This window comes from Balaenoptera acutorostrata, chromosome 16, assembly GCF_949987535.1.
Source record: "Balaenoptera acutorostrata chromosome 16, mBalAcu1.1, whole genome shotgun sequence".
NCBI classification, from domain to species: Eukaryota; Metazoa; Chordata; class Mammalia; order Artiodactyla; family Balaenopteridae; genus Balaenoptera; species Balaenoptera acutorostrata.
The window spans coordinates 28,697,524-28,724,634 of record NC_080079.1 but is presented as its reverse complement, the minus strand read 5'-3'; the positions used below and the strand labels follow the sequence as shown (position 1 = coordinate 28,724,634).

The 27,111-nt window shown below is 45.5% G+C and overlaps 2 protein-coding genes across 2 annotated transcripts in view; one reads left to right on the top strand and one right to left on the bottom strand.

The window, feature by feature from the left end:
- Window positions 1–27: 27 nt before the first annotated feature.
- WNT8B (Wnt family member 8B) lies at window positions 28–10,895 on the top strand (the record flags this gene model as incomplete). Its single annotated transcript, XM_007187358.3, has 6 exons — window positions 28–56; window positions 7,340–7,379; window positions 8,139–8,277; window positions 9,106–9,231; window positions 9,996–10,138; window positions 10,350–10,895. Coding segments are annotated over 6 exons (1,023 nt in total), but the record flags the coding sequence as incomplete, so codon positions are not given.
- A 5,368-nt stretch (window positions 10,896–16,263) lies between these two features.
- SEC31B (SEC31 homolog B, COPII coat complex component) overlaps window positions 16,264–27,111 on the bottom strand; it is a 32,697-nt gene continuing 21,849 nt past the window's right edge. Inside the window, exons 15-25 of the mRNA XM_057530634.1 lie at window positions 25,693–25,792; window positions 24,993–25,171; window positions 24,596–24,722; window positions 24,092–24,237; window positions 23,205–23,378; window positions 22,531–22,692; window positions 18,619–18,796; window positions 17,889–18,197; window positions 17,602–17,660; window positions 16,752–17,313; window positions 16,264–16,296 (exon numbers count right to left, since the gene is read on the bottom strand). Of these exons, the coding sequence (XP_057386617.1) occupies window positions 17,167–17,313; window positions 17,602–17,660; window positions 17,889–18,197; window positions 18,619–18,796; window positions 22,531–22,692; window positions 23,205–23,378; window positions 24,092–24,237; window positions 24,596–24,722; window positions 24,993–25,171; window positions 25,693–25,792 (1,581 nt within the window). The 3' untranslated portion in view covers window positions 16,264–16,296; window positions 16,752–17,166. The remainder of the gene's footprint in view (window positions 16,297–16,751; window positions 17,314–17,601; window positions 17,661–17,888; window positions 18,198–18,618; window positions 18,797–22,530; window positions 22,693–23,204; window positions 23,379–24,091; window positions 24,238–24,595; window positions 24,723–24,992; window positions 25,172–25,692; window positions 25,793–27,111) is intronic.

Here is a 27,111-nt window from a genome sequence, read left to right as displayed (position 1 = left end):
AAAAAACTCAAGTTTTAACCATATCCTATAAGTGTTCGTATGACATTCTCATTGTTAATATTTTGGAATAGGCATTGGAGTTATTTGAAAAGTGTGTGTTTTAATATTAAATAGTTAAAATTCAAAAAAAATAAACATACTGTCCTCACAATTTGATACATTCCCAGGAGAGAAGTCTAGCATTCATTTGGAAATGCAGCTCTGGATCTCAAGATGGAAGTCAGGGTTGGAGGTAAAGATTTGGGAGATATTGCATAATCACGGTGGTAAGACCTTGGGCATGAATGAAGGATTCTCTCCTTTCCCCCATCTCTCTAGATTGCTGTTCCTTCTGAGTTTCCTCAGATGATACTTCTTCCTGCTCCCACCCCTAAATGTGAGTTCCTTTGTTCTTTCATTCAACAAATACTTATTAAATGCTTACTATCCTCAGGCACTGTTCAAGGTACTGATAATACTTGGTGAACAAAACAGACCAAAAAAAAAAAACCTGCCTAATGAAGCTTACAGTCTAGTGGAAGGAGAATATACAAATAAAGATGTAAAACCTAGTGTTCAGATGATGAAAAGTGCTGTGGAGAAAAATGGAGCAGAGAAGGGTGGGGGAAGTTTCAATTTTTAAATAGATGATCCAGGAAAACCTCAGGGAGAATGACACATTTGATTAAAAGGCCAGTGCAGGTGAAGCAACAAGCTGTGTGGCTATCTGAGTAAAAAGCATTCCAGGCAGAAAAGACAGCAAGTGCAATGGTCCAGAGGCTGGAGAGTGCCTGGTGTGTTGGAGGAACAACAAGGGGACCAGTGTGGTTGGAGCAGAGTAAGTGAGGGGAGAGTAGTAGGAGATTAGGCCAGAGGCCTAACTGGGTGTCAGATTGTATAGGCTCTTATAAACCACAATAAGAATTTGGCTATCATTCTATGTGAGATAAAAAACCACTAGAGGATTTTGAGCAGAGAGTGGCAAAATTTGATTTATATTTTAAATGGATCAGTTTTTAAAGGGGTCAATCATTTTGAGCATAGATTATGGGAGAAAAAGGGTGGAAGCAAGGGGATCAGTTTGCAGGCCTTAATGATAATCTAGGCATGAGATAATGACAGCTTGGACCAGGGTGACAGCAGTGAAGGTATTGGGAACTGGTTAGAGTCTGGATATAATTTGAGCTGGAGCTGGCCGGAGGTGATGACAGACTGAATACAGGATGTGAGAGAAAGAAAGGTCAAAGATGACTCCAAGATTTTTGTCCGGCCAATGGAAGAAAGAACTGTCCATTCCTTAGATAGGGAAGACAATGGGAGGAGCAGGTTTGAAATGGTGGCAGTGAAGATCAAGAGATCAGTTTTGCACGTGTTAAGTTTGAGCTGCCTATTAAAGGTTGGAGTGGAAATGTGAAGAATATAGTTGGGGGAATTCCCTGGTGGTCCAGTGGTTAGGACTCCATGCTTCCACTGCAGGGGGCCCTGGTTCAGTCCCTGCTCAGGGAACTGAGATCCTCCAAGCTGTGTGGTGCAGCATGGCCAAAAAAAAAAAAAAAAAAAAAAAATTAGGACTCAAACCCTAGTTCTTTAAAAAAAAAGAATATAGTTGGATATGCAAGTTTGGAGTTTAACAAAAGGTCTGAGAAGAGTTGGGAGGGTCCAGAAAGACATAAACCCTTTGACTGACACCCAGCCTGGGTAGTGTCATCAGCAATTGTACATATAGGAAATGGGAAGCTTGCACCTTCGTCTAGTAGTATGCTGCTTGGACCACGTTCTGTAGAGCTGTCTCCATCTTCCACTGTTTGTTAGCATCTTTCCTTTAATCATATTACTGTCCATAGGTGGCACCCATACAAACACTTAAATTCTTTCCTCTTTTGCTCTCCTCACATTACACACTCACTATGCTTTCTGTAATCCATATTCTATTTTACTCCTCAAAAGGACACCTTGCCATCATCTCATTAATCAAGAACAAGAACAAGCACCCTCCTCCTTTGGTGCTCAGCGCAAGGACATACTGGAGTCTTTTCTTCATACTGGATACAAGTAACCCCTGCCATGTGGTTCAAATATATCTGCAAATACCTCGGGGGTTAACAACCCAAGTCAACTTATGGGAATATTGTCCAAATAAGGCCTACAGTTGTGTCATATGGCAAGTGCTCAATTACATCTCATTGATTAATCAACTAGGCTATACCAGCATATCATACAAATCTTTACATACTGTAGGATCTTCGTGGAAAGAAGAATCTTCTAGCATCTCTGCTCATCACTCTCTGTGACTTCAACTCAGTGTCCTCTCAAAGGAAGTCTCTTGACCCAGGCTCACCGCTAAGCTTTCTCCTTTGGCTGCCACCCAGTTTTCATTTTGTTGCTTTGTTTTCTTTCCTGATACTGTCTGTCTGTCTTGTGGAATGGGAACTAGCCTCTGTCTGGCCTGGTAATGTACAAAAGTCTTCAAAAGTTATCCCTCACATAAAGATTGCTCTTCTGAGACACAGCAAGCTCAGGCTTCTTTATCTGAGGCACAGGAACTGGCTGACTTGTCTGACACTAGTCTTTAAGGATCAGAAATTTATCTCCAAACCCATAATGGCTTTGGCAATTATGAGTTCATTCACATCATTTTGAATTTATTTTTATGCTTTGCTGGTACTACTGCCCCCAAGAGAGTACTGCTTCTTTTTATTTACTGCTTCTTTAATTTTGCTTGCCAAGCATTAAAAAGTAGGCCTTGGTTTTGCTAGACTCTGTAGTCTTTTATGATTTTCTAAAATTCTGTTACATTTCTTTCTGAACCTTTTCCATCTTCTCTCATATGGCAGCATCTCAGTTTATTGATACTGTTTGTCAAAAACTACCCGTATTTTAGGTGTTGTGTGTGTTCTGTATGATGCCAGTCAAGCTATTTTGGCCTCTGATGAGAAACTGAACTTTCTTAGCCTTTTTCATTTCCAACCCACTTTCTGTGATGGCCAGCATCTTACTGGCCTTTGGAAATGCAGGTTACACCAACTTTCATGGAATAATACATGACGATTCCCATGTTACTTTCTCCCATTATAATGGAAAAAGAAAGATAATAGGTAATACGTTTGGATTAATTTTCAAATGCCTATACTGAAGTCCATTTGCCAAATCTCTGGCACTTTAGATTATGTATATATATATATATATATATATATTTTTTTTTTTTTTTTTTAATGCTATTCTTGTCTGCTTACATTCTTTTTATGTATGTATGTATGTATGTATGTATGGCTGTGTTGGGTCTTCGTTTCTGTGCGAGGGCTTCCTCTAGTTGTGGCAAGCGGGGGCCACTCTTCATCGCAGTGCGCGGGCCTCTCACCGTCGCGGCCTCTCCCGTTGCGGAGCACAGGCTCCAGACGCGCAGGCTCAGTAATTGTGGCTCACGGGCCGAGTTGCTCCGCGGCATGTGGGATCCTCCCAGACCAGGGCTCGAACCCGTGTCCCCTGCATTGGCAGGCGGATTCTCAACCACTGCGCCACCAGGGAAGCCCTATATATATTTTTAATTTTTGTATAATTATAGATTTGCAGAAGGTTGCAAAGAAACATGCAGGGAAGTCCCAGACACCCTTTCCCCAGCCTCCCCCAGTGTTAACATCTTACATCTATAGTACAATATCCACGGAGCTTATTCAGACTTCAACCAGTTTTACATACATTTCTTTGTGTGTGTGTATGTATATATGTATGTATGTGTATAGCTCGATGCAATTTTGCCACATGTATAGCTTTGCAAAACCATACCACAATCAAGACACTTTACCATAACTGCAAGACTGTCTGGTGTTATCACTTTATAGTGGTATCCATCCCCTAACCCTAACCCCTGGTAACCATTAATCTAGTCTTTAGCTCCATAATTATATATTTAACCATTGCTACATAAATGAAATCATGCAGTATGTATCCTTTTGAGATGGGCTTTGATCACTCAGTATAATTTCCTTGAGGTTCATCCAAGTTTTTGTGTGTATCAACAGTTCATACCTTTTTGTTGCTGAGTAGCACTCCATGGTATGGATGTACCACAATTTTTTTAACCAGTCACCCTTTGAAGGACATCTGGGTAGTTTCCAATTTTTGGTTATTCTGAATAAAGTTGCTATGAGCATCTGAATACAAGTTCCTGAGTAAAAATAAGTCTTCATTTCTCTGGGATAAATGCCCAACAGTGGAACTGCTAAGTAGTGTGGCAAGTCCATTTTTAGTTTTGAAAGGAACAGCCAAACTATTTTCCAGAGTCAGATTATTTATTTTTGGAATTTAATTATGACTCAATCCCTAGAAAGTTATTCCACTGTTTACCTCTTTCTGATTAGAGAACTATCCTTCTCAGAGTCCTGTGGAGTCAGATGGACCTGGATTCAGATCTTGCTTCAATCACTAATTAACTGGGTGAGCTTGAACAATATATTTAACTTTTTTGAGTCTCAGATTCCCTATTTGAAAACTAGGGATAACAATGCCCAAGATAGTAAGGATTTAACAACATCAACATGTAAAATACTGAGAGTAGAGTGTCTGGTAGACAGTAGCAAGTTAATGCTAGCTCTCTTCCCACTCCACGGCAAAATAACGATCAAACATTACTCCCAACATTTTTGGTATTTGAAATTTTAAAAATCCAAGCAAAGCATAATACTAGCTCCTTTTGTACATGTTCTTTTTTTTTTTTTTTAACTAAATTAAGTAGATTCCTTATGCAAAATTTTTCCTTGGAAAAACCATTTTCCCTTTCTTCCTCTCAATAATAGACTTGCTTTATTGTGCTTCACAGATCTTGTATTTTTTACAAATTGAAGGTTTATGACAACCCTGGATTGAGCAAATCTATTTGTGCCATTTTTCCAACTGCAGTTGCTCACTTAGTGTTTCTGTGTCACATTTTGGTAATTCTTGCAATATTTCAAACTTTTTCATTACTTTTATATTTGTCATGGTGATCTTTGATGTGGGAATTCCCTAGCGGTCCAGTGATTAGGACTCATCGCTTTCAATGCCATGGGCCTGGGTTCAATCCCTGGTCGGGGACCTAAGATCTTGCAAGCTGCTCAGCGTGGCCAAAAAAAAAAAAAAATTGATGTTACTATTGTAATTATTGGGGGGCACCACAAACAATGCCCATATAAGATGGCAAACTTAATAAATGTGTGGGTTCTGACTGTTCCACCTACCAGCCATTCCCATCTCTCTCCCTCTCCTTGGGCCTCCCTATTCTCTGAGATACAACAATATTGGAATTAGGCCAATTAATAACCCCACCATGATCTCTAAGTGTTCAAATGAAAACAAGAGTCACTTACTTTCAATCAAAAGCAAGAAATTATTAAGCTTAGTGAGGAAAGCATGTCGAAAACCAAGATAGGCCGGAAGCTAGGCTTCTTCCCCAAACAGTTAGCTGCATTGTGAATGCAAAGGAAAAGTTCTTGGAGGAAATTTAAAGTGCTACTCCAGCGAACACAAGAATGATAAGTGAAACAGCCTTATTGCTGATACGGAGAAAGTTTTAGTGGTCTGGATAGAAGATCAAACCAACCACAACGTTCCCTTAAGCCAAAGCCTAACCCAGAGCAAGGCCCTAACTCTCTTTAATTCTATGAAGCCTGAGATAGGTGAGAAAGCTGCAGAAGAAAAGTTTGAAGCTAGCAGAGGTTGGTTCATGAGGCTTAAGGAAAGAAGCCATCTCCATAACATAAAAATGCAAGGGGAAACAGCAAATGCTGATATAAAAGCTACAGCAAGTTATCCAGATTCCAGATCTAGCCAAGATAATTAATGAAGGAGGCGAAACTAAACAACAGATTTTCAATGTAGATGAAACAGCCTTCTACTGGAAGAAGATGACATCTAGGACTTTCATACCTAGAAAGGAGAAGTCAATGCCTGGCTTCAAAGCTTCAAAGGACAGGCTGACTCTCTTTTAGGGACTAAGTCAGCTAGTGACTTTAGATTGGAGCAAATGTTCATTTACCATTTTGAAAATCCTAGGGCCCTTAAGAATTATGCTAAATCTCCTCTGTCTGTGCTCTATAAATGGAATAACAAAGCCCGGATGACAGCACATCTGTTTACAACATGGTTTACTGAATATTTTAAGCCCACTGTTGAGACCTACTGCTCAGAAAAAAAAAAGATTCCTTTCAAAATATGACTGCTCATTGACAATGCACCTGGTTACCTGAGAGCTCCGATGGAGATGTACAGTGAGATTAATGTTGTTTTCATGTCTGCTAACACAACATCCATTCTGCAGCCCATAAATCAAGGAGTAATTTTCACTTTCAAGTCTTATTTAAGAAATACATCTTATAAGGCTATAGTTGCCATAGATAGATTCCTCTGATGGATCTGTGCAAAGTTAATTGAGAACCTTCGGAAAAGGACTCACCATTCTAGATAATTAAGAACATTCATGATTCATGGGAAGAGGTCAAAATATCAACATTAACAGTAGTTTGGAAGAAGTTGATTCCAATCTTCATGGATGACTTTGTAGAGTTCAAGACTTCAGTGGAGGAAGTAACTGCAGATGTGGTGGAAAGAGCAAGAGAACTAGCATTAGAAGTGGAGCCTGAAGATGTGACTGAATTGCTGCAATCTCATGATAAAACTTGAAAGGATGAGAAGTTGCTTCTTATGGATGAGCAAAGAAAGTGGTTTCTTGAGATGAAATCTACCCATAGTAAAGAGGCTGTAAATATTGTTGATATGACAACAAAGGACTTAGACTATTACATAAATTAGTTGATAAAGCAATGGCACTGTTTGAGAGGATCGGCTCCAGTTTTGAAGGAAGTTCTACTGTGGGCAAAATGCTATCAAACAGCATTGCATACTACAGAGGAATCATTCATGAAAGGAAGAGCCAATCAATTCGGCAAAATTTACTCTTAGTTTAAGAAATCGCCACAGCCACCCCAACCTTCAGCAACCACCTCCCTGATCAGTCAGCAGCATAACATCGATGCAAAACCCTCTGCCAGCAAAAAGATTACGACTCGCTGAAGGCTCAGGTGATGGTTAGCACTTTTAATAATAAAGTATTTTTTAATTAAGGCACTCACATTGTATTTTTTTAGACATGATGCTATTGCATACTTAACAGACTACAGTATAGTGTAAACATAACTTTTATATGCACTGGGAAACCAAAAAATTCACGTGACTGGCTTTATTGTGATATTCACTTTACTGCAGTGGTCTGAAACCAAACCAGTAATATCTCTGAGGTGTGCCTGCACATTTGCTGAAGTAATTCTCACAACTCTTGGCAGCAGAAATGAATTGGTGTATCTCTATTATGTTCTGTGGTTTTTCTCTCTTCCAGGTCAGTGAACAATTTCCTGATGACTGGTCCAAAGGTAAGAAAAAAAATTCCTTTGATTTATTTGGATTTCACTCAGCTTCTTGACTGAAGACTACACATGTCAATATCTTTTATTATATCTTTTATTATGCTGTATATATTATAGGCAGAAAAACTGTGGCACAGAAAGGGTTAGGGACACACCCGAAACCCCACAGCAAACTAGTGTCAGAGCCAGGACAAGAACTCAGGAATATTGACTCTGAATTTATGGCCAGAATTTCCAGAGCCAGAAAAGTTTTCTTTCACAGTGTCAGGCTACAGTCACCCATCCTTCTCAGTGCAGGGTGGGAGGCTGTCTTCCATCTTTAAAGTGCTGGCATTGTACTACATGATCTCTAAGGACATTTTCAGCTTACAAAATGCTCTCTTCTAAGCTAGTAGTAGGATGAAAAGAGCTGAAAAATCAGGAATTATGTAATTGAGGCTCATTTTGGAGTGACAGAATAGTATAATGAATAGAGGCAGTGAGGTCTAGAGTCTAATGAAACTGATTTTCATTCCTACTTCAAACATTTGCTAGTGCTGGCACTTTGGGCCAACTGTTTTACATCACCTCTCTGAGCCTTAGGTTTCTACCTAAGTTTATTTGTGATGTTATTTGTGATGTTAAAAGCATATTTAAAGTGCTTACTCTGTCATTATTTTGGAGGGACGGGAGTGCACAGGAAAAGAGGTGCTTGGCCACTTTAGGGCAAATGCCTCCCAAGTTCAGTTGCTGTGAGTCTGAAGTTTGACCCCTGTGTCCCTGCAGGCTTACTTGATCTACTCCAGCAGCGTGGCAGCTGGTGCCCAGAGTGGTATTGAAGAATGCAAATACCAGTTTGCCTGGGACCGCTGGAACTGCCCTGAGAGAGCCCTGCAGCTGTCCAGCCATGGTGGCCTTCGCAGTGGTAAGGAAAGCCTCGGCCACAGCTCCCTGGACCCCCTGGCCACAGGTTAGAGCCCCACTCTCCAGGGATGGCCCCCTGCCTCCTCTACACCCTTGTTCCTCAGCTGGTCTCTGCTCTCAGGTCATCTCCCTCTCCAGGATCTTCTCTGTTCCTTCTCCAGCTCCTCTTTCCTACCTATGGAGCTTTTTTCTTTCTTCCCCAACACCCTCACTGCTCAACAAATGGACCTTGCCTCACCCCCAATCCTATACCACCCTCAGTCTCCCGGCTGGCTAAAGGCTTCCTCAAAGTATAAATAAGGTAGGTAGGGGTCGTAAATCTTCATGCCTCTTAGCGCCTTCCTTCAGCAGGCTTAGCAGAGAGGTACAGGGCAAGTGGGAACTGACTTGGAGCCCGGATTCCCATGGAGAAGATAAAAAGCGGCCATGGAAGGAAATGAAAGAGCTGCCAATCAGTGGTTCTTTTCAAGACTAGCTAGCACCTGCCTCTCAGACTTCAATGTTCCAGGAGGAAGTGGGGATGGTTTCTTTACAACCTGACCTTCAGATTCTCCCCCATTTCTTTCTTGGGCTCTTTCCCACCTAAATCTCACCCATATCAACAATAATCTAGCCACTCAGTCATAAAATGTGTGACCCGAAAAGATGGGAAGGAAGAAGAGCAGGGCTGAGACCAGGGCTGGAGCAGACCCTGGAAGAGAGTGAGGTACATTATAAAGGTGGGGAAACAGAATGGAGCAGGGAGAGGAGGGTATAATGATGGTATTAAAGGTATGTCTTTGGGCTGTAACTCCTCCCTCTAACTCACTCAATTTTTGGTTCCTGTCAGCTAATCGGGAGACAGCATTTGTACATGCCATCAGTTCTGCTGGGGTTATGTACACTCTGACTAGAAACTGCAGCCTTGGGGATTTTGACAACTGTGGCTGTGATGACTCCCGCAATGGGCAACTGGGTGAGTAGTGATCTTGGGGGTGGGTAGGACAGCCCAATAAAGTTCACTTAAGTAATGAAAAGCTTGGTGGGTACTTGGTGGGGTGAAGAAGAGTTGTATTCTTCTAAATCTGAGGAAAATCAGGGCGAACCAGTTTGAGCCCAAACCCTACAGTGACAAACCAGGCTAAATGTAGCTGGGGACCCTTCTCTGACTGGGTGGTTTCCTTAATTTAAACACAATAACGATAAAGGAAGAACCCTCCCTTCAGAATCACTCCTATTACTGTCTCAAACATAGGGGGAACGCCCTTCCATGCTGCCTATCCCTGTCTCCTTTCCACTGTTTACCTCCACTATCCTTTCCAACCCTCTGCCCTGCAGCTCAACTGCCAACTGCTGTTCCATATTATCTCAATTGCCCTTCTCTCTCCCCCTCAATGCTGTGCTTTCCTCACCTTTTTTGCACTATCATGTCCCTTCCAGAGGTCAGTCGCTGGCGGAGGTCTGCACACTCTGACCAAAGGCCAGAAACATAGTAACGGGGTGAGCAGGCACCTGCCTCACTTGGCAGCTACTTAAGTCCTGGAGTCCTGGGCACGGGATTGGCTGAAGCTGGAAGTAGGAGCACAAAGGTGGCAAAAACAAATCTAGGGTGAAACTAATTTGGAGACAGGGCACTCGCCCCACCTGAACCCTTCCCCACCTCAGATCCCCCAAACCCACTTAGAACCAGCAGCCCAGGAGGCTCCGGGCCGTCCTTTCTTCCCACTGCATTTTTTCCAGGGGGCCAAGGCTGGCTGTGGGGAGGCTGCAGCGACAACGTGGGCTTCGGAGAGGCAATATCCAAGCAGTTCGTCGATGCCCTGGAGACAGGACAGGATGCTCGGGCAGCCATGAACCTGCACAACAACGAGGCTGGCCGCAAGGTGAGTCCTGCAGCCCCTGGGGTCAGGCAGCTGGCTCCATCCACTGCCAGCCCTAGGTGCGGACTGCTCTTCAATTCATTCATCAGATTGGGGAAATGCGGCATCGAGGCGGCTGGCCACGTAGACTAGCTAGAATCCTCGCAACCCGCCAGAGGGTGACACTCCCCAGGCGCTTAATCCCTGGCCCGCTCACTCCTAGCTCTCTTCCCAGGCGGTGAAGGGCACCATGAAACGCACGTGTAAGTGCCACGGCGTGTCTGGCAGCTGCACCACGCAGACCTGCTGGCTGCAGCTGCCTGAGTTCCGAGAGGTGGGCGCGCACCTGAAAGAGAAGTACCACGCAGCTCTCAAGGTGGACCTGCTGCAGGGTGCTGGCAACAGCGCGGCGGGCCGCGGCGCCATCGCAGACACCTTTCGCTCCATCTCCACGAGGGAGCTGGTGCACCTGGAGGACTCCCCAGACTACTGCCTGGAGAACAAAACGCTAGGACTGCTGGGCACCGAAGGCAGAGAGTGCCTGCGGCGCGGCCGGGCCCTGGGCCGCTGGGAGCGCCGTAGCTGCCGTCGGCTCTGCGGGGACTGTGGGCTGGCGGTGGAGGAGCGCCGCGCCGAGACCGTGTCCAGCTGCAACTGCAAGTTCCACTGGTGCTGCGCGGTCCGCTGCGAGCAGTGCCGCCGCCGGGTCACCAAGTACTTCTGCAGTCGCGCGGACCGGCCGCGGGGGGGCGCGGCGCACAAGCCCGGGACAAAACCCTAAGTGTCCCCTTCCACACTCTCCTTTCCCAATTTGTCCTTGGCTTCTTTTAGAGACCCCAGTAGTAGAGGAATCTAGGGAATAGGGACCCCACACTACCAAGGCCAGGGATCCCGAGAGGGAGAGAGACGCTGCAATCTCTCCTGTGCTTGCCACTTTCCAACCTGTTTCCACAATTCCTCTGCTCTCTCCTTGCGCTGTCTGCATCATCTGCTCACCACACTTAGGTCTGAGAACCCTCTGTTCTGAGATTCTGAGCTATTGATCTTCCTTGGAGTAGGAAGAGAATAGGTGTTCCTCCTCCCGGTCCCAGCTGCCCTAACGCCTGGCCTAGCCTGTGGAGAGCTTAGGAACTGGAAGAACCCTTCCGAGAGATATGCAGGGCCCAGGGAAAACACGGCTTTTTTCTTTTACCCATCTTCCCCGCTCCCCCCATCCCCTCCCCCTCATTTTTCTGCTGCCAGCTCTCTGCCATAGCCACACCTTCCTTCTGCAGAGGCCCTCCTGTGCTTCCGATTCCCTAACTGCTGGCATAGACTCCCAGGAATCTCTGCTTTATCTCCCCCCTTTCCTTCCTTCCTTCCCTGAAGGGATACTGAGGAAACTGACCCAGGAAAAAGCATGTCTTTGGAGGTTGGTTCCTAGAGGCAGGGGTTGAAGATGGAGGAAATGGGAACCCTAGAATGCTGACTTGCTGAAAACCAAGGGTGCCACTCATCCTTGTGATACCATGTCTCTAATGGACTTTGCCAGTGGGGCAATGACCTTCCTAGACAATCACCCAAGGTGCTCCAGACACATACCCACAACATCTAAGAATGATGTAAGGGCAGACTGCCAGTCATTTCCTACTCTTTAAAGTAACCTCCTCCCTGCTCCTAACCTATAGCCTCCTAGCAACCAACTTTACTTCTTCTCTTTCCCCAAAGGATCTTATTCCCCTGAGCCAAGACTGAGATAAATAAAGCTAATTTCCCATTCAGACCCTGGTTTGCACCTCTGAAGACAGGTCATGAGGAAGGAGAAGCTGGGACCCTTCCTTTTCACTAACCTGGTTCTCAAACAGGCAGGATTCAGGCATTGGATACTTTCCTTCAATACATAAACTTCCTACAATGAAACTGTTAATAATAGGAAGTTCAGCACCTTGAACCTTAATTTATTGCAGTCACTGTGACATGTGCCTTTTTTTCAGGTATTGAACTTATTCTTGGGGATATGGGGAAGAGCGTGTGTAAGATATAACCTCTAGGTCCTCTCCTCCCTCCCACCTTGCCAGGATACTATCCTCCTGTGAGCCTCACTTCCCTGATGGCCTAAGTAGTTATCCTGGCCTGACAGAGGTTAATCTGCCAAGGATTAGTAAATCATCCCCATAAATCTTCCACCAATACATTCACTCAGTAGCTAAGACCTTGCTGCTGGTTGTGCTTGAGTCTTCTGGTTCTCTTCTCAGAAAGCAGCAGTACAGCAGGGACTTGGTGAAATAGGGCTCTGGGAAGGGAAGAACTAATCCCTGACAGACCCTCTGCAGCCCAAGGAGCTTGCCGGTCATCTCCCTTCCCCTAGGCTGGTCCTGGGTCATAGGCACCAGGTAGCCCCGCAGCCCTTCCGGAGCAGAACTGGTCAAATGCTAGACAACTTCATCCCATCTCTTGTAGAGGAGAAAGCACAGAGGAGTGGCTCCAAGTGGGTAAAATGGGTGGAGGCTCTAAAGGCTGACCAGTGACAGTGGAAAGGCTCTCATATTCCAAATTGACACAATGCCCAGGTCAGACCTCAAATCCCTGGCCTCATCCCTACACATCTTCTGGTCCCACTAACACTTCCTGAGGAGAGAGGTTCCCCTTACCTCCTTACAGGGAACATGCTTCCTTTCAGGGTCTCCTAGTGCTTCATTTCCAGTTCCATCAGCAAAAGGCCTTTTGCTCCTTCCCTCAGCTTTGATCTGGGCCTCTTGAATCTCCCAACTTGCCCTTCGTCCCTAATCAAGCAGCAGCATGTACTAACTTGGCTGTCTCACTTGGCAGAATTACTTGATAGTGTACAGTAAGAAAATCTGGCAAGGCAGCTAGAAAATATAAAAGTACAATGTTGTAAAGGAAAGCTACATTCTCCAGGAGGTCTCTCAGCGTACAAGTAGGAGAACTATTGTGCTCCACATTTGATAACTCCACGTCAGTACTTGAAACATGTCATGCTGCCAGAAAGTTCTTTCATACGTTATTGTTTTGTATTCCCAAATGGATATGATTGATACCACATTCATTTGCATCTATAAAGAAAACAATACTGAGCTGCCTTAGATCTGGATTGCTTTTTTCCCCCCTCTTGCATTATCTATTCATTCATTTATTCATTCAATGAACACCAGAGTGGAAATACAGTGGTGAACAACACACTGACCTCCTGCATTCATGGAGTGTAGGTTCTCTCTTACAATCAATCACCAGTGCTGTGTCCCCCTTTATAAATGTGGACAACCAGACCGGTTGCATGGGAAGACACCTTCGAGGTCAGCTAGTGAAACCTTCTGTTTTACAGATTTAAACTGATGCTGAGAAAGACGTCTGGCTTGCTCCACCAACTAGTAAGGTACCGTGGGGTGAGTCCTGGAACCCAGGCCCCTTCCCTCCTCTTGTGTGCTCTTTAGGAGTCCATCTGTCTCAGCCAGGGGACAGAAGCAGAGGGAGGTCCTGAGAAGTGACAAGGACGCTGGGTGGAGGGGACAAAACACTGTCTCCTTCCTGTCCCTAGCCTGTGAGCCTACACACAGGCAGGGCTTTCTTTTCTTGAAAAGAATCGCAGCCTCAACTGGCCTTAGCAGCAGGTTAGGGCAAAGACAGAGACAGGGTCGTGCTCAGCGCTGGCGTTGCTGGTGGTGGTGGGAGGGAAGGGCAGGCCAGGGCACTCGCCTATTGTGGGTCTGGATTGGATGCTTCCACTCATTCATTTCCTTTTAATTAACCCGCATTCCTGGAGGAGAAATATTTATGTTGGCTCCCATAGAGGCAATCCGCAGACTGGAAAGAAGGGGGAAGAAAGCCTGCCTTAGCAAAACAATATCTCTAAAGAGCTCAAGAAGAGAAAATAAGAGAACAAAATGCCATTAAAATAGCCTTCTACCCCCACCGGAGTCAATGAAAACTTCATTTCACATGCTAATCCCCCACTCCGCCCCCTTCTCTTCTCATAACACCTTTCCCGAAAAGTGTTTGGGAAAAGTCTTCGCAGTCAGTACACAGCTCCCTGCAGCTCAGACTTCTCCTTGTGTTAGTTCAGGGCCCCAAGTGAGGCTCTCGCTCCAGCAGCGGCTTTTTTCTCCCCACCTTTAATTTAAACAAAGACTTCGGAGTTCATCAACCTCCCACTGAAATTCACAGCTGCTGAACAAACTAATCCCCTCTCCCGGCCTTTCTTCCCTTCAATGGGCTCTTGGCTTCAAAGACACTTTGGGAAAGGACTTTGCTGGGGCTCACACTGCTTCATCAATAGAAGTTAGTGCAAGTATTATCTGAAGAGCAAGTGGCTTTACAAACAAATACTGCCTAACAATCCCTTCCTACCAAACACACACATCTAGCCTGCAGACATGATGCGATCTACAACAGGATTAGAGATCGTACCCCTGGCTTCACACCCAGCCCCTTTTGTGTAGCTGAGCTCAGCCCTGAAGTGGTGTGGGGAAAACCCTGGAGCTGAATGTCAGGCACGGATAGACACACACACACACACACACACACACACACACTCACACACACACACACACACACACACACACACAGCAGAGTGACCATAAATGCTGCAAGGAGAGCCTAATTCAGTGCCACCTCCTTTCTTCAACTCTCCTGACTTCCTATCTGTCCCCAAGCCTCTCCCCTGCCTTATTAGGGTATAGGGAACAAGAACAAAGAGGACTGGGAAGACAGATAAGAGCAAACTAGGACCTAGAGGAGATAATAATTAGGAGATGACAGAGGAAACCAAACTAAAGCAGCTTTATTGCACATAAAGTACATCAGTGCTTCAAATGCAGAGTCCAACCATGAAAGCGCAGCCAGAGAAGACAGCCCTGAGATGTGTGGGGCTGGGGGAAGAGGGCCTCCAAGCCTTGAAGAACAGTGCTAGAAGACTCTTTCATTAATATGGCTCCTATTCCAGAACCTGGCTTCTAATCACAGAATGAGTGGTCGAGGCCTTGGGCCAGGGATCAGGCAGGCTGAGTCCGGGGCCACTCCCCACAGGCAGTGGTCCCTCTGCTCCTATCCCATAGCCTAAGACAGCGCTCAGCAAGAGGCATCCCCTCCACCCTCCACTTCACCTGGCTCACCCTTAACAATGCTGGCAGTTGAGAGGTCCCTTCTTAAAAGGGTCTGAGTTCCTTCTCTTCGTTGTGCTCAGCACCCATCCCTCATGTATATGACTTGTTCAAAGGGTGAACAGCAGTCAACTCTACCCCAGCCTCTGCGGCTCAGAGAAGTATGAACCTGGAAATATGAAGTCAGAGGCAAGGAAAAGGTAAAGTCAGGCTCATAACCCACAGAAGGGGAAAGACAAAAGACCCACAAGATGGGTACAGTCGAGGTAGACTTGGAAGTAAGGATCCTGCTCACCCTCTCAGAAGCCACTTAGAATATCCTTGGGGGAGAAGACACACTGCGCCAGGCCCTGGTGGAGTACAGTTTTAGGGAAAGTGAAGAAGAACAGGCTGAGAGAGCCCTGAGCAGATCCCAGAGAGCCACGCATAAAGGGGTGGACAGCAGGCACTCTGCTGGTTTGGAGCCAAGCCTACAGCATCATATACCTGGCAGCAAGGGAAGAGGGCTAGGAAAAACAAATGGAATCTGTTCTGAAATTCCCCTTTCCTGCAGGAAGGAGTTAAGTAACAGTAGAAGTGGCCTCCTGGCAAGAGGAGCTGCCTGGTCTAGATGTGTAGCTTATGAGCGATGGTGAGGATGGACTTCAAGACAGGCATGAAGCTGGAGACCTCGCTGAAGCTGCTGCAGCTCACCACCTGAGCATGCACGGCTAGGCCCCGCTCAAAGCTTCCTGCGTCCACACATCGGGCAACCTCGTGGAGCCCAGCCAGAACAGGAGGCGAGAGCTGTGGAAGGATTAGCCCGCAGTTAGTAAGCCCAACCCCGCCCCTACCCTGGAGGCATGGAAGGGAGAAGAGAGGACTTAAGTTCTAGAGCCCAGTCCAGGCAAGATGTCCATATTCTGTAAGGAACCCAGGGTCGGTGAGGCCTATAGGAAGGGACACTGGGCACCCTTTGGCCATGGGTGAAGGTGGAAGAGCAGGAGGCAGAGGAGCACCACTGACTGTACTTACTGTCCCTTCGCAGAGCTTCTCATATAGACACTCTAGACGTTGGGCTGCTTCATCCAGCTTCCGTTTTGTCTTCTGCAAGGAGGGAAATGGATTCTGATTCCAGCTACTATGCCTAACACTACACAGAACCATAAAGAATCACGGTACCTTAGAGCTAGAATGGCTTAATGCTCTTTCATTTCACGGAGGACAAAAAGGAGACCTGAAGAGGCTAAGTGACTCGTTCAAGCTGACGCAGCCAGGAATGAATGGCAGGTCTCCTCACTCCTGGTCTCACCCTCCTTGCAGTCCTCCCTGCTGCCTTTCTAAGAGCTAAGTCTCAGTACTGTTTGGTCTTGCTACCAAGGAGATAACCTCCAGACCAGACAAGTCCTCCCCAACTCCACATGGACATCAAATAAGTATAAGATACAGGAAGCATGTCCAGCGACAGTAAGAAGAGTCACACAAGGAACTGGTCTACAGCTAAGGGATCCTGGGACCAGCTAGGGTAGGAGGGGAGCATCATGGGGAAGGTTCAGACTCACTACGTCAGTGGCAGACAGGGAGCAGCGCTGCAGAAGCGCCTCAAGGCTGATCTTCAAGGACTGATGTTCAGGGGGCAGCTCCTTCCTGTCCATCTTCTCAGGTGGCCGCTGCAGTTGCTGAGGAGGGAGCAGGGACACAGGAGAGAGAGGCAAGCTGTCCTGCTCACGGCTCCCCTCAGGACTAGGCCTCAGTGACTTGGGGGTCACACTGTTCCCACTAGAGCAGAGCAGAGCTGAGGAGGGGCATCCTCCCTTGTCTGCAGTAGGGACACTTGGTATCTGCCCCCCACCCCATCTCCTTCAGCCCAGAGTCTGCCTCCAACTTGAGGAATGAAGCCATCTACCGTGCTCCCTGCTTTTCTATACCCAAGAAAAGAAGGTTTCCAAGAGGAGGGAAACACATCATTCCTGTCACCTACAGGCTAAGTTCTCCTGGGGCTCCAGGGGGAGCATGACTCACACTGGGGACAGCAGGCTGTGAGGAAAGGACCCCTCGTGGCTCAGGGGTGAGGCACATAACTGGAGCAGTAATTGGTGCTGGGGGCATAAATGTCTCTGGCAACTAAAGAGAGAGAAAAGAAAGGCACGTGAGTCTAAGCTGAAAGACTCCTTCGGCCCTGCTTTGAGGGAGTGGCAGAAATTATGAATGAACGAGGGCACAGAATAGTTTGTGGGGAACCTGGAAGTTAGAAGATGGTGAATGTGTATAAGAAGGAAAGAGGAGGGAGCTGAGGGGAGAAGAGTGAGTGGGGAAAGCAGAATGGGAAGGACCAGGCTGCTTTCTGTACGGAACTAGAGTGTGGGTCGTCGGTGAATGTATAAGGGGTTGAGTTGCGGGAGATGTGTTGACCTCTTTCCTCTGGAGGTTTCCCCTGGGCACTGGAGCATTTTCCAAGGAATCTTGAGGTCCTGAATAGTATAAATATAGAGGTATTTTAGGGGCATGATCAAAAACACTGGAATTTTTGGTCTGAAGACCAGGAAAATTATTTTAGTTGGAGTCTGCCACACCTCCCTCCACAGATCAGCCACACTCTGAGTTGACATTCTCCAACCCCAGTTCATTGGCTTGAGGAAAGAGACTCCCAACGTGGTAGTGGGGAGGGGAGGAGAGGGAGGCCATGGGAGAAGAGTGACCTGGTTGAGGAGTCAAGATGCCAGTGGTCGGGAAGGCATCGGCGCATGGAGCACCTGGCCCTCCTGGAGGGTGTGCTGCAGAGAAGGTGACAGGAGGGGCTGGCGGCTGGGAGCTCATAGGGTTGAAGCCTGGTGCTCTCACAGGAAGCAGAGGGAGCCGTCGAGGAGTCTCAGGCAGGGAGGCAGAACCAGCCTGCATAATGTCTGGGGGTGCCGTGGGTGGACCAGGAAGAGGCCATGTTCCAGGGAATCCCACGGGGTTAGGAGCTTGCACCCTTTGCCCTCCTGATAGCTGCGGCTGAGATAAAGCTGAAATGGGATAGAAACAGGTCATTTGCCACCAAATTTCAATTTGGGAGAGACTCAGAGCACATCAGGGAGGAATAAGGCAGCAATAAAAAAAAACTATAATAATAATAAATAACTAATACATGTGTATGGAGATCTACCATTTACAAAGTACTTTTAACTATATTCTTTATTTGACCCTAAGAACAATCCTGTGGGGTTGAAATGACCAATAACAACCACTCTCAATTTTCAAAAGAAACAAAGTGGCTAGGTATATTGCCCACAGGTACAAAGCCAGTAACTGACAGTACTGAGAATTCAGACTTCAAACTCTAAGCTCCTCTCACTAGATAGACATACTGCCTCCCAAATCCATTCTGGCCATGCCAGATGTTTTCCTCTGTGCTCCGCCTAGACAGGTCTCCACTCAGTCACTCACCAGGCCTTACCCCAGGGACCACAGGCAAAGACTGGGCTTCCTGGAATCCAGATGGCCTGTAGTCACTTGTATTCTGCATTCTGGAGCCCTGATAAGGACTAGGACGGGAAGGTGTCAAGGGCATCACAAGTGATGACGGAGGTGTAAAAATCCTTGGCCTTGGAGATGGAGCTGGAACCTGATGGAAGAGAAAAAAGGGTCAGCACTTGGAAAGGAAAAGAAAGGTAAGTAACCGAAAACAGAAAAACAACAAAGAAAATGAAACAAAATACTAATTCTTAAAAAAAACCAACAAAACTGATAAACCTTTATAAAGACTGACAAAGACAAAGAGAGAAGACACAATTCATCAAGATCAAGGATGAAGCAGGGAACATTACAACAGACCCTGCAGCCATTAAAGAGATAACAAGGAATACTACAAATAACTTTACATTCATAAACTTGACAACTTAGAAAAAACGGACCAGTTCCTCAAGAACCACAAACTACCAAAACTCAGCCAAAATTAAATAGAAAACCTGAATATTTCTTGGAATATTAAATTAAATTAATTAAATTTGTAATTAAAGGAATTAAATTTGTAATTAAAAAGCTCCCCCCCCCCAAAAAAAATCTCTAGGCCTAGGTAGTTTCACTGGAGAATTTCACCAAACATTCAGAGAATTAACACAAAGTTTACATAATCTCTTTCAGTATATAGAAGAAGGAACATTTCCTAGCTCACTTCATGAGGTCAGTACTACCCTGATACCAACACTACAAAATAAAACTACAGACCAAAATTTCTCATAAATTTAGACACAAAAATACTCAGCAAAATTTTAGCAAATCAAATCCAACAATGTGTATAAAAATAATATACCACAACCAAATGAGATTTACTCCAGGTCATGCAATGTATATCATGATATATTTAAAAATCAATCAACGTAATCCACCACATCAACAGGTTAAAGAAGGAAAATCATTTGATCATATAAAATGATGCAGAAAAAAACATCTGACAAAGTTCAACACTGATTCATGATTCAGTACCCCCAGAATAGATGGAAAAACTTCCTTAGCCTCATAAAGAGCATCTACAAAAAACCTAGAGCTACCATCATACTTAGTGGTGAAAGACTGAATGTTTTCCCTCTAAGACTGGAAACAAGGTTAGGGTGTTCACATTCACCATTCTTATTTTAGTACTACAATAAGGCAAGAGAAATTAAAGGCATACAATTTGGAAAAAAAGAAATAAAACTGTCTCTATTCGCAGATGACATAACTATCTACAAAGAAATTCCCAAGGAATCCACAAAACACTCCTAAAGCAAATAAATGAGTTCAGGAATCTCATTTATGAGCATTGAAAAGTCACGTGATACAAGATTAACACATAAAAACCAATTACATTTCTATACACTGATAATAAACAAGTGGAAACCAAAATTAAAAATGCAATACCATTTGATTTCAAATTGCTCAAGAGAAAATTAAATACTTATGTTTGAAATGAACAAAACATGTCAGGAGCTGTATGATGAAAATTATGAAGTGCTGATGGAGACAGTACTGGAGAGACATACCATGTTCATGTATGGGAAGACTCAATATAGTAAAGATGTCAACTATCCCTACATTAATCTATAGTTTTAATGCAATTCCTGTCCATTTCTGCAAGTTTCTTTTTAGATATAGGCAAACTTACTCTAAAATTTATGTGAAAAGAACATGGTCCTAGAATATCCAAAGCAATTTTGAAACAGAAAAATAAAGTAGGAGGAATTACTATTCCCCATGTCAAGACTTACTGATATAGAGGTAGTAATCAAGACAGAGTGGTACTGGCAGAAGGAGAGACACATAGATCAGTGGAACAGAACAGGGGACTGAGAAATAAGCCCATATGAGTATGTCTAATTTTTGACAAAGGAGCAAAATCAATTCAATGGAAGAGGAACAGCCTTTTCAATAAATGATTCTGGACATCCATTGGCAAAAAAAAAAATGAAACCTGACCCAAACTTCACACTTGCACAAAAATTAACTCAAAGTGGAACATGGACTTAAATGTAAAACATAAAACTATGAAACTTCTAGAAAAAACACAGTAGTAAATTTGGGGGACCTTGGACTAGGCTAAGAGCTCTTAGACTTGACATGAAAAGCATGATCCATAGAAGGAAAACTTCATAAACTGGCACTTATAAAATTAAATTTTTTTGCTCTGTGAAGGACTGTTAAAAAGATGAAAAGTAAAATTCTTACATGGTCACACACACCACACATACACACACACAAATGAGTACATGTAAAACCAGTGAAATCTGAATCTGTGGATTATACTAATGTCAATATCTCAGACTTGATATTGTATTGTGGTTGTGTGGGACACTGGCATGGGATGTGGTGGGCTTGGGATGCATGAGACTTCCCAATACATTTCATTGTATCTTCCTGTGAATCTGTAATTATTTCAAGATAGAAAAGAGAGAGTGAGAGGAAAGGGGGAGGGGAGGGAGGGAGAGAGAGCCAGCAAGTAGGGAAGGAGGAGGAGGGAGGGAAGAAAATTAGGGTGGGAATTAAAGGTGGGACAGGATGAATCATCAGAACTTTTCTACCTGATACCTTTATCTACAATCTCCCTGGATTTTATTCCCCTCTAGTAGGCTCCTGGTTTCATAAATTAACAGCATCCTATCCATCTGGGCACTGTGGTCAGTCCCCCCATTTAGCACACTCCTCTTAACCATCACCAGTTAATTTCTGTCAATTCTAGCTACTAAATATCTCAAATCCAACCTCACTCTCTCGTTTTAGGTCTTTCATTCCCCTCATCATCTCTTGCTATAGCTTCCTAACCAACTCTAGCCTTGCCCTTCCTAGACACATAGCTAGTCCTTCCCCTGCATAAGACCATTCAATAGCTCCTGCCTGCCTTCAGGGTCAAGTCTAAACTCTTTTTTTAAATTAATTAATTAATTAATTAATTAATTTATGGCTGTGTCAGGTCTTTGTTGCTGTGCGCCGGCTTTCTCTAGTTGCGGAGAGCAGGGGGCTACTCTTCATTGCAGTGCATGGGCTTCTCACTGCAGTGTCTTCTCTTGTTGCGGAGCACGCGCTCTAGGTGCGTGGGCTTCAGCAGTTGTGGCACATGGGCTCAGTAGTTGTGGCACATGGGCTTAGTTGCTCTGTGGCACGTAGGATCTTCCCGGACCAGGGCTCGAACCCGTGTCGCCTGCATTGGCAGGAGGATTCTTAACCACTGCGCCACCAGGGAAGTCCCTCAAGTCTAAACTCTTGAACACAGAATGCCAGGTCTCTCCTGATCTAACTACCACTTGTTACCCCAGCTTCATCTAACTCACTCCACTGCCACAAACACCTGTTTTGTAGCCCCATTAAAATGTTAGTCATTCCTCAAATGGGCTCTGCTTACTTGCCTTTCACTGCCTTTGTAGATGCCATTCCCTCTGCCTGAAATAGCCTTCCTTACCTCTTCCTTTGCCTAAATAACTTTCAACCTTCAAGACTCAGATCAAACATCATACTCGTTCTGAAACATTCCCTGAACTTCCCCTGTCCCCCAGTAAATTGCTTTCTTCTGTGTGATCTCATGGCTCTTTAATCATATCCCAATCATGGCATTTATGAATTTTACTGCAGTTAATTTTTACCTATCTTTCCTAGACTAGACTATGAGATAATTAAGGGCAAGGATCATGGTTTGTGTACCTTTCTGTTCTAAGTGCCCAGTAGTTGTTCAATAAACAGTTATTAGAAAAATAACTGAATCTATACTTTATGAAGACAGGAATTTTCATCATTTTTTTCACTAATATATTCCAAGTGCCTAGAATCATGCCTGGCACTTGGTAGACACTTAACAGGTATTTTTGAATGAATGAACAAGCAAGATCTTACCTGGTGAGAAGACTGGAATCCCAGTCTGGGAGATGATGTCTCTTGAGAGTGGGGAGCAGCTCCCACAATAACCCGGGGAAAGGGGAAAGGGGGAGACTGCTGGCCCAAGACACCAGAACCCTGGGCATGAAAAAGCCGATCTCTCAGCTGCTGAATTGGTGGCTATAAAAGTTATAATCATGAAGAACTGTGTTAAGTAAAGTTAAAACAAGCAAACATCCTCTCTTACAAGCCTGGCCCCACATAGCATTCAAACTTCAGCCGACCCTCTACATTTCAGCCACCTTAGAGGACTCAAAAGGTCTCTGATTCCTGCCAAACCTTCCTTCTCGCTGTGCTTTCTGCCTAGAATGCCTGACATCTTCTGGTAAGCTCTTTCTCTTTGAAGGTCCAGCTCAAATGTTTTAACCACTGGGAAGCCTTCTTTGACTTCTCCAGACAAAGCCAGCCCCATGCCTGTGAAGTCCCACAGTGCTTAGTATAATCTTCTGTTATGGCAGGATAAATTATTGACATCTGATTTTCCCCCAAGAGACTGTGAACCTCCTGAGGGACTAGATCTTATTTATCCTGGGAGCTTCAGCATTTAGCATAGTGCCTGGAACATGGAAGTGCTCAGCCAGTGTTAGATGACTGAATGAAATGGTTTGCTCTCTCCACATGCTCCCACTCACCTGAGTACAGTCACTGGGTAGGTAGCTCATGGCAGTGACCAGGCTGCCCTGGGCTGCCAGGAGGTTGGCATACTGAGCGATTCTGTAGGTTGTGGCAGGGCCTGGGCTCACCCCATCAGGACCCCGCAGTAGCTTCAAGCTCTTGTTAAGGACCATCACCTTCTCCATCAGGTCCTACAGGGACAAGGATAAGGGCAGTCAGCCCTCTTCAAAGCACATCCTGCTATCCAAGCCCAGGCAGCTCAACCAAGGACTTCCCTGCTATGGGTATGAGGGCACCTGGCCATAGCCAGGTGCAGGTAGCAGGTGATGATATATGATATATAAGAGACATGACAGTCAGAGAAGGGCCACTTGGCTTCACTTCCCAAGCCGTTTGGGTCTTACACTCTTGTACATTTCTGCCTCTTCTTTTTGGATTTTTTATCTTTTATGCTAATACATCATCAACTTCAGATTCTGTTATACTCTTATTTCATGTGTGACTTTGTCTCCACATGAGTCTGTGACCCCCACCTTCTCTGGGTACCCACAGAGTATCTGGTACAATTTAGATACAGGACTTTTCACAGAAGCTAATAGAAGGCCCAAGCTCACAATTACTCAAATATAGAGTAAACTTATATACCCAAACCTGAAGTGGGAAAAAATTACGAAGGTTAATATCTAAGCAGCTGCTGCTCAGTCTCCCTTTACTGAGAAAGAAGGAAGATGATAGCTTATCCATGGAAAAGGTCCCAGACTTTAGGGGCCCTAATCTCTTCCCTAATACCCTGATTCCAGCCTGGTTACTCAGAAGACTCACCTCTGATGTCCCTGCAATCTCCACTGCTAGCCCCTCCTAAAGGCCTGGGGTGGGGGACCAGGGCCCTGCAGAGACGGGGTACCTGTAGAGCCATGGGGGATGAAGCCCGGGGGCATTTTTCCCAGCACTCCACCAGCCGCTCCACACTTCCTGAGCACACGTAACAGAGTCTGGCTTCAGAGGTTAGTGCCCTGCCACCCTCCTGCTCCATGCGAGTTCCCAGCATGTCTGCAGAGAGACAGAAACTTCTTAAGTGGCACAGCTTCCCTGTGCTCCTCCTCCTCCTGTTTGAAAACAGGTGGGGGACCATGAGTTATGGGACAAGTAGCCTCAGTGGCTTTAAGACAACAGTGAGGCTAATCCTGCTCTGCAGTGAAGGGCAAAGCTCTTGCACTGAGATGTGACAAGAAAAAGTAAAAGAGGACCATAAATGCCCTCTACTAAACGAAGAGGGATGCACTCTAGTCCCTGACAACATGGCTTGACCTCCCAGAGTTCAGGCCGCTCCTCTGTCTCCTCCCTCAGTGTGTCCACTGACTCCATGCTAGAGTCATACCACTCCATCCTGGAGCTGAGGGCGACCTACCACAGAGCTCGGGGAATTTCTCTGGCCCTGAGTATGTCAGTAGCAAGGCCAGAGCCTCTCTCCAGTTCTTCAGGCTACAGGCACACACCATATCTTTCCAATTCTTCTGTATAACACAGGCTAGCAGCTGTAATGGGCAGAGAGGGAAGAGGGCCATCAGCCGTCCATCCAGCATAGGCAGCAGGAGTCACACACACAGATGTGCTGAGAAAAGCCCCTCATAAGCAGCTTTCCTGTTAGACCACTGACTAGGGGCTAGTGGTAAGGTAGGGGTGGTTAAGAGTAGGGAGAGAGAGAGATAGGCAGATCGTCTAAACACCAGTCCCAAAGTGTGGACATCCACTTGACAAGGCCCAAGTAATCCCCTCCCCTCCTCTCCTGCATGGTGGGCAGTTACCGGGGCAATTCTGGTCTTCTTCTTGGCCAAGTAGTGCTCCTGTGTTTGCTTCAGCAGATCTGCGCCCCCAGCCTGGGCCAGGATGATGGCATCAGCAAAGCACTCTTCCTTCAGACACAGCTCCACAGCGGGGCCCAGTTCTCCAAGTAGGAGAGCCTGGCTCAGGAGTCCGTCTGTGTCTGTAGGTAGAGGCATCCCCTCTGCATCAGCCTGCCCTCAGACCCGAGCTTCCTGTCCCCAGCAGGGCCCACAGCCCACCTCCTATACTCTGCATCCCTCAGTCTCCCCTGCCCCAAACTCCCAAAATTCATTCCCTCACAACAAAGTGTAGTGGGGTGTACTGGGGTGCCCAGGTCCAATGGTAACTCTCTAAGGACAGGACCCAAGACAAGGCAGGGACTCAGGTGGCAGCATCATAGGTGTGATGTGTGCTTGCTCAACAAGAAGAGGGTCACAGTTCTTTAAGCAAAAAGACAGAAGGATAGAAAAAAATACCTTGGTAGAAGGCCTTCCATACAAAGGACCCATCCATGAAAATCTCCAGCCAAAGAGAGCTCTAACTGGTACAGAACCACCCAGCATTTGTGATCATGGGGGGAAGCAGGAGGCCGGGGACAAGAAGGGAATGTCCTCAAATCCCGAGAACTCTAAGCCCACCCACTCCCACACAGAGGGTTCCTCTCCCTCAGGGTCAGGGTACCTTCTGTGATGGGGATCTCCCACGGAGTCATGTCCTGAGGGACCAGCTCATCAAAGAAGGTTGAGCAGGCAGAGGCTTCCTTGGTGGTATGTTTGGAGGTCTGTACAAAGAAGGACAGAGGTGGCTTCTTGGGAAATGAGCCCAGGAACAGAGAGCTGGCTTAGTAGCTCTCTCTGGGAGTGCTATTAAGAGTTGGCCCTTCAATAGAAATAAAAGCAAAAATAAACAAGTGGGACCTAATTAAACTTGCAAGCTTTTGCATAGCAAAGGAAAAAACATAAACAAAACAAAACGACAATGCATGGAACAGGAGAAAATATTTGCAAACGATGCGACTGGAAAGGGCTTAATTTCCAAAATATATAAACAGCTCACACAACTCAACAACAAAAAAACAACCCAATCGAAAAATGGGCAGAAGACCTAAACAGACATTTCTCCAAAGACGACATACAAATGGCCAACACGCACATGAAAAGATGCTCAACGTTGCTAATTATTAGAGAAATGCAAATCAAAATTACAATGAGATACCACCTCACACCGGTCAGAATGGCCATCATTAAAAAGTCTACAGGGACTTCTCTGGTGGCGCATGGTTAAGAATCTGCTTGCCAATGCAGGGGACACAGGTTCAAGCCCTGGTCCAGGAAGATCCCACATGCTGAGCAGCAACTAATCCCGTGTGCCACAACTACTGAGCCTGCACTCTAGAGCCTACAAGCCACAACTACTGAGCCCACGTGCCACAACTACTGAAGCCTGCGTGCCTAGAGCCCGTGCTCCACAACGAGAAGCCACCGCAATGAGAAGCCCGCGCACCGCAACGAAGAGTAGCCCCCACTCACTGCAACTAGAGAAAGCCCGCACGCCGCAACAAAGACCCAACGCAGCCACAGATAAATAAATAAAATAAATAAATTTATTTTAAAAAAAAAGTCTACAAATAACAAATGCTGGAGAGGGTGTGGAGAAAAGGGAACCCTCCTACACTGTTGGTGGGAATGTAAGCTGGTGCAGCCACTGTGGAAAACAGTATGGAGGTTCCTCAAAAAACTAAAAATAGAGTTGCCATATGATCCAGCAATCCCACTCCTGGGCATATATCCAGACAAAACTATAATTCAAAAAGATACATGCACCCCTATGTTCACAGCAGCACTACTCACAATAGCCAAGACATGGAAACAACCTAAATGTCCACCCACAGATGAATGGATAAAGAAGCTGTGGTACATAAATACAGTGGAATACTACTCAGCCATACAAAAAAATGAAATAATGCCATTTGCAGCAACATGGATGGACCCAGAGATGATCATACTAAGTGAAGTAAATCAGAAAGAGAAAGACAAATACCATATGATACCATTTATATGTGGAATCTAAAATATGACTCAAATGAACTTATCTATCAAT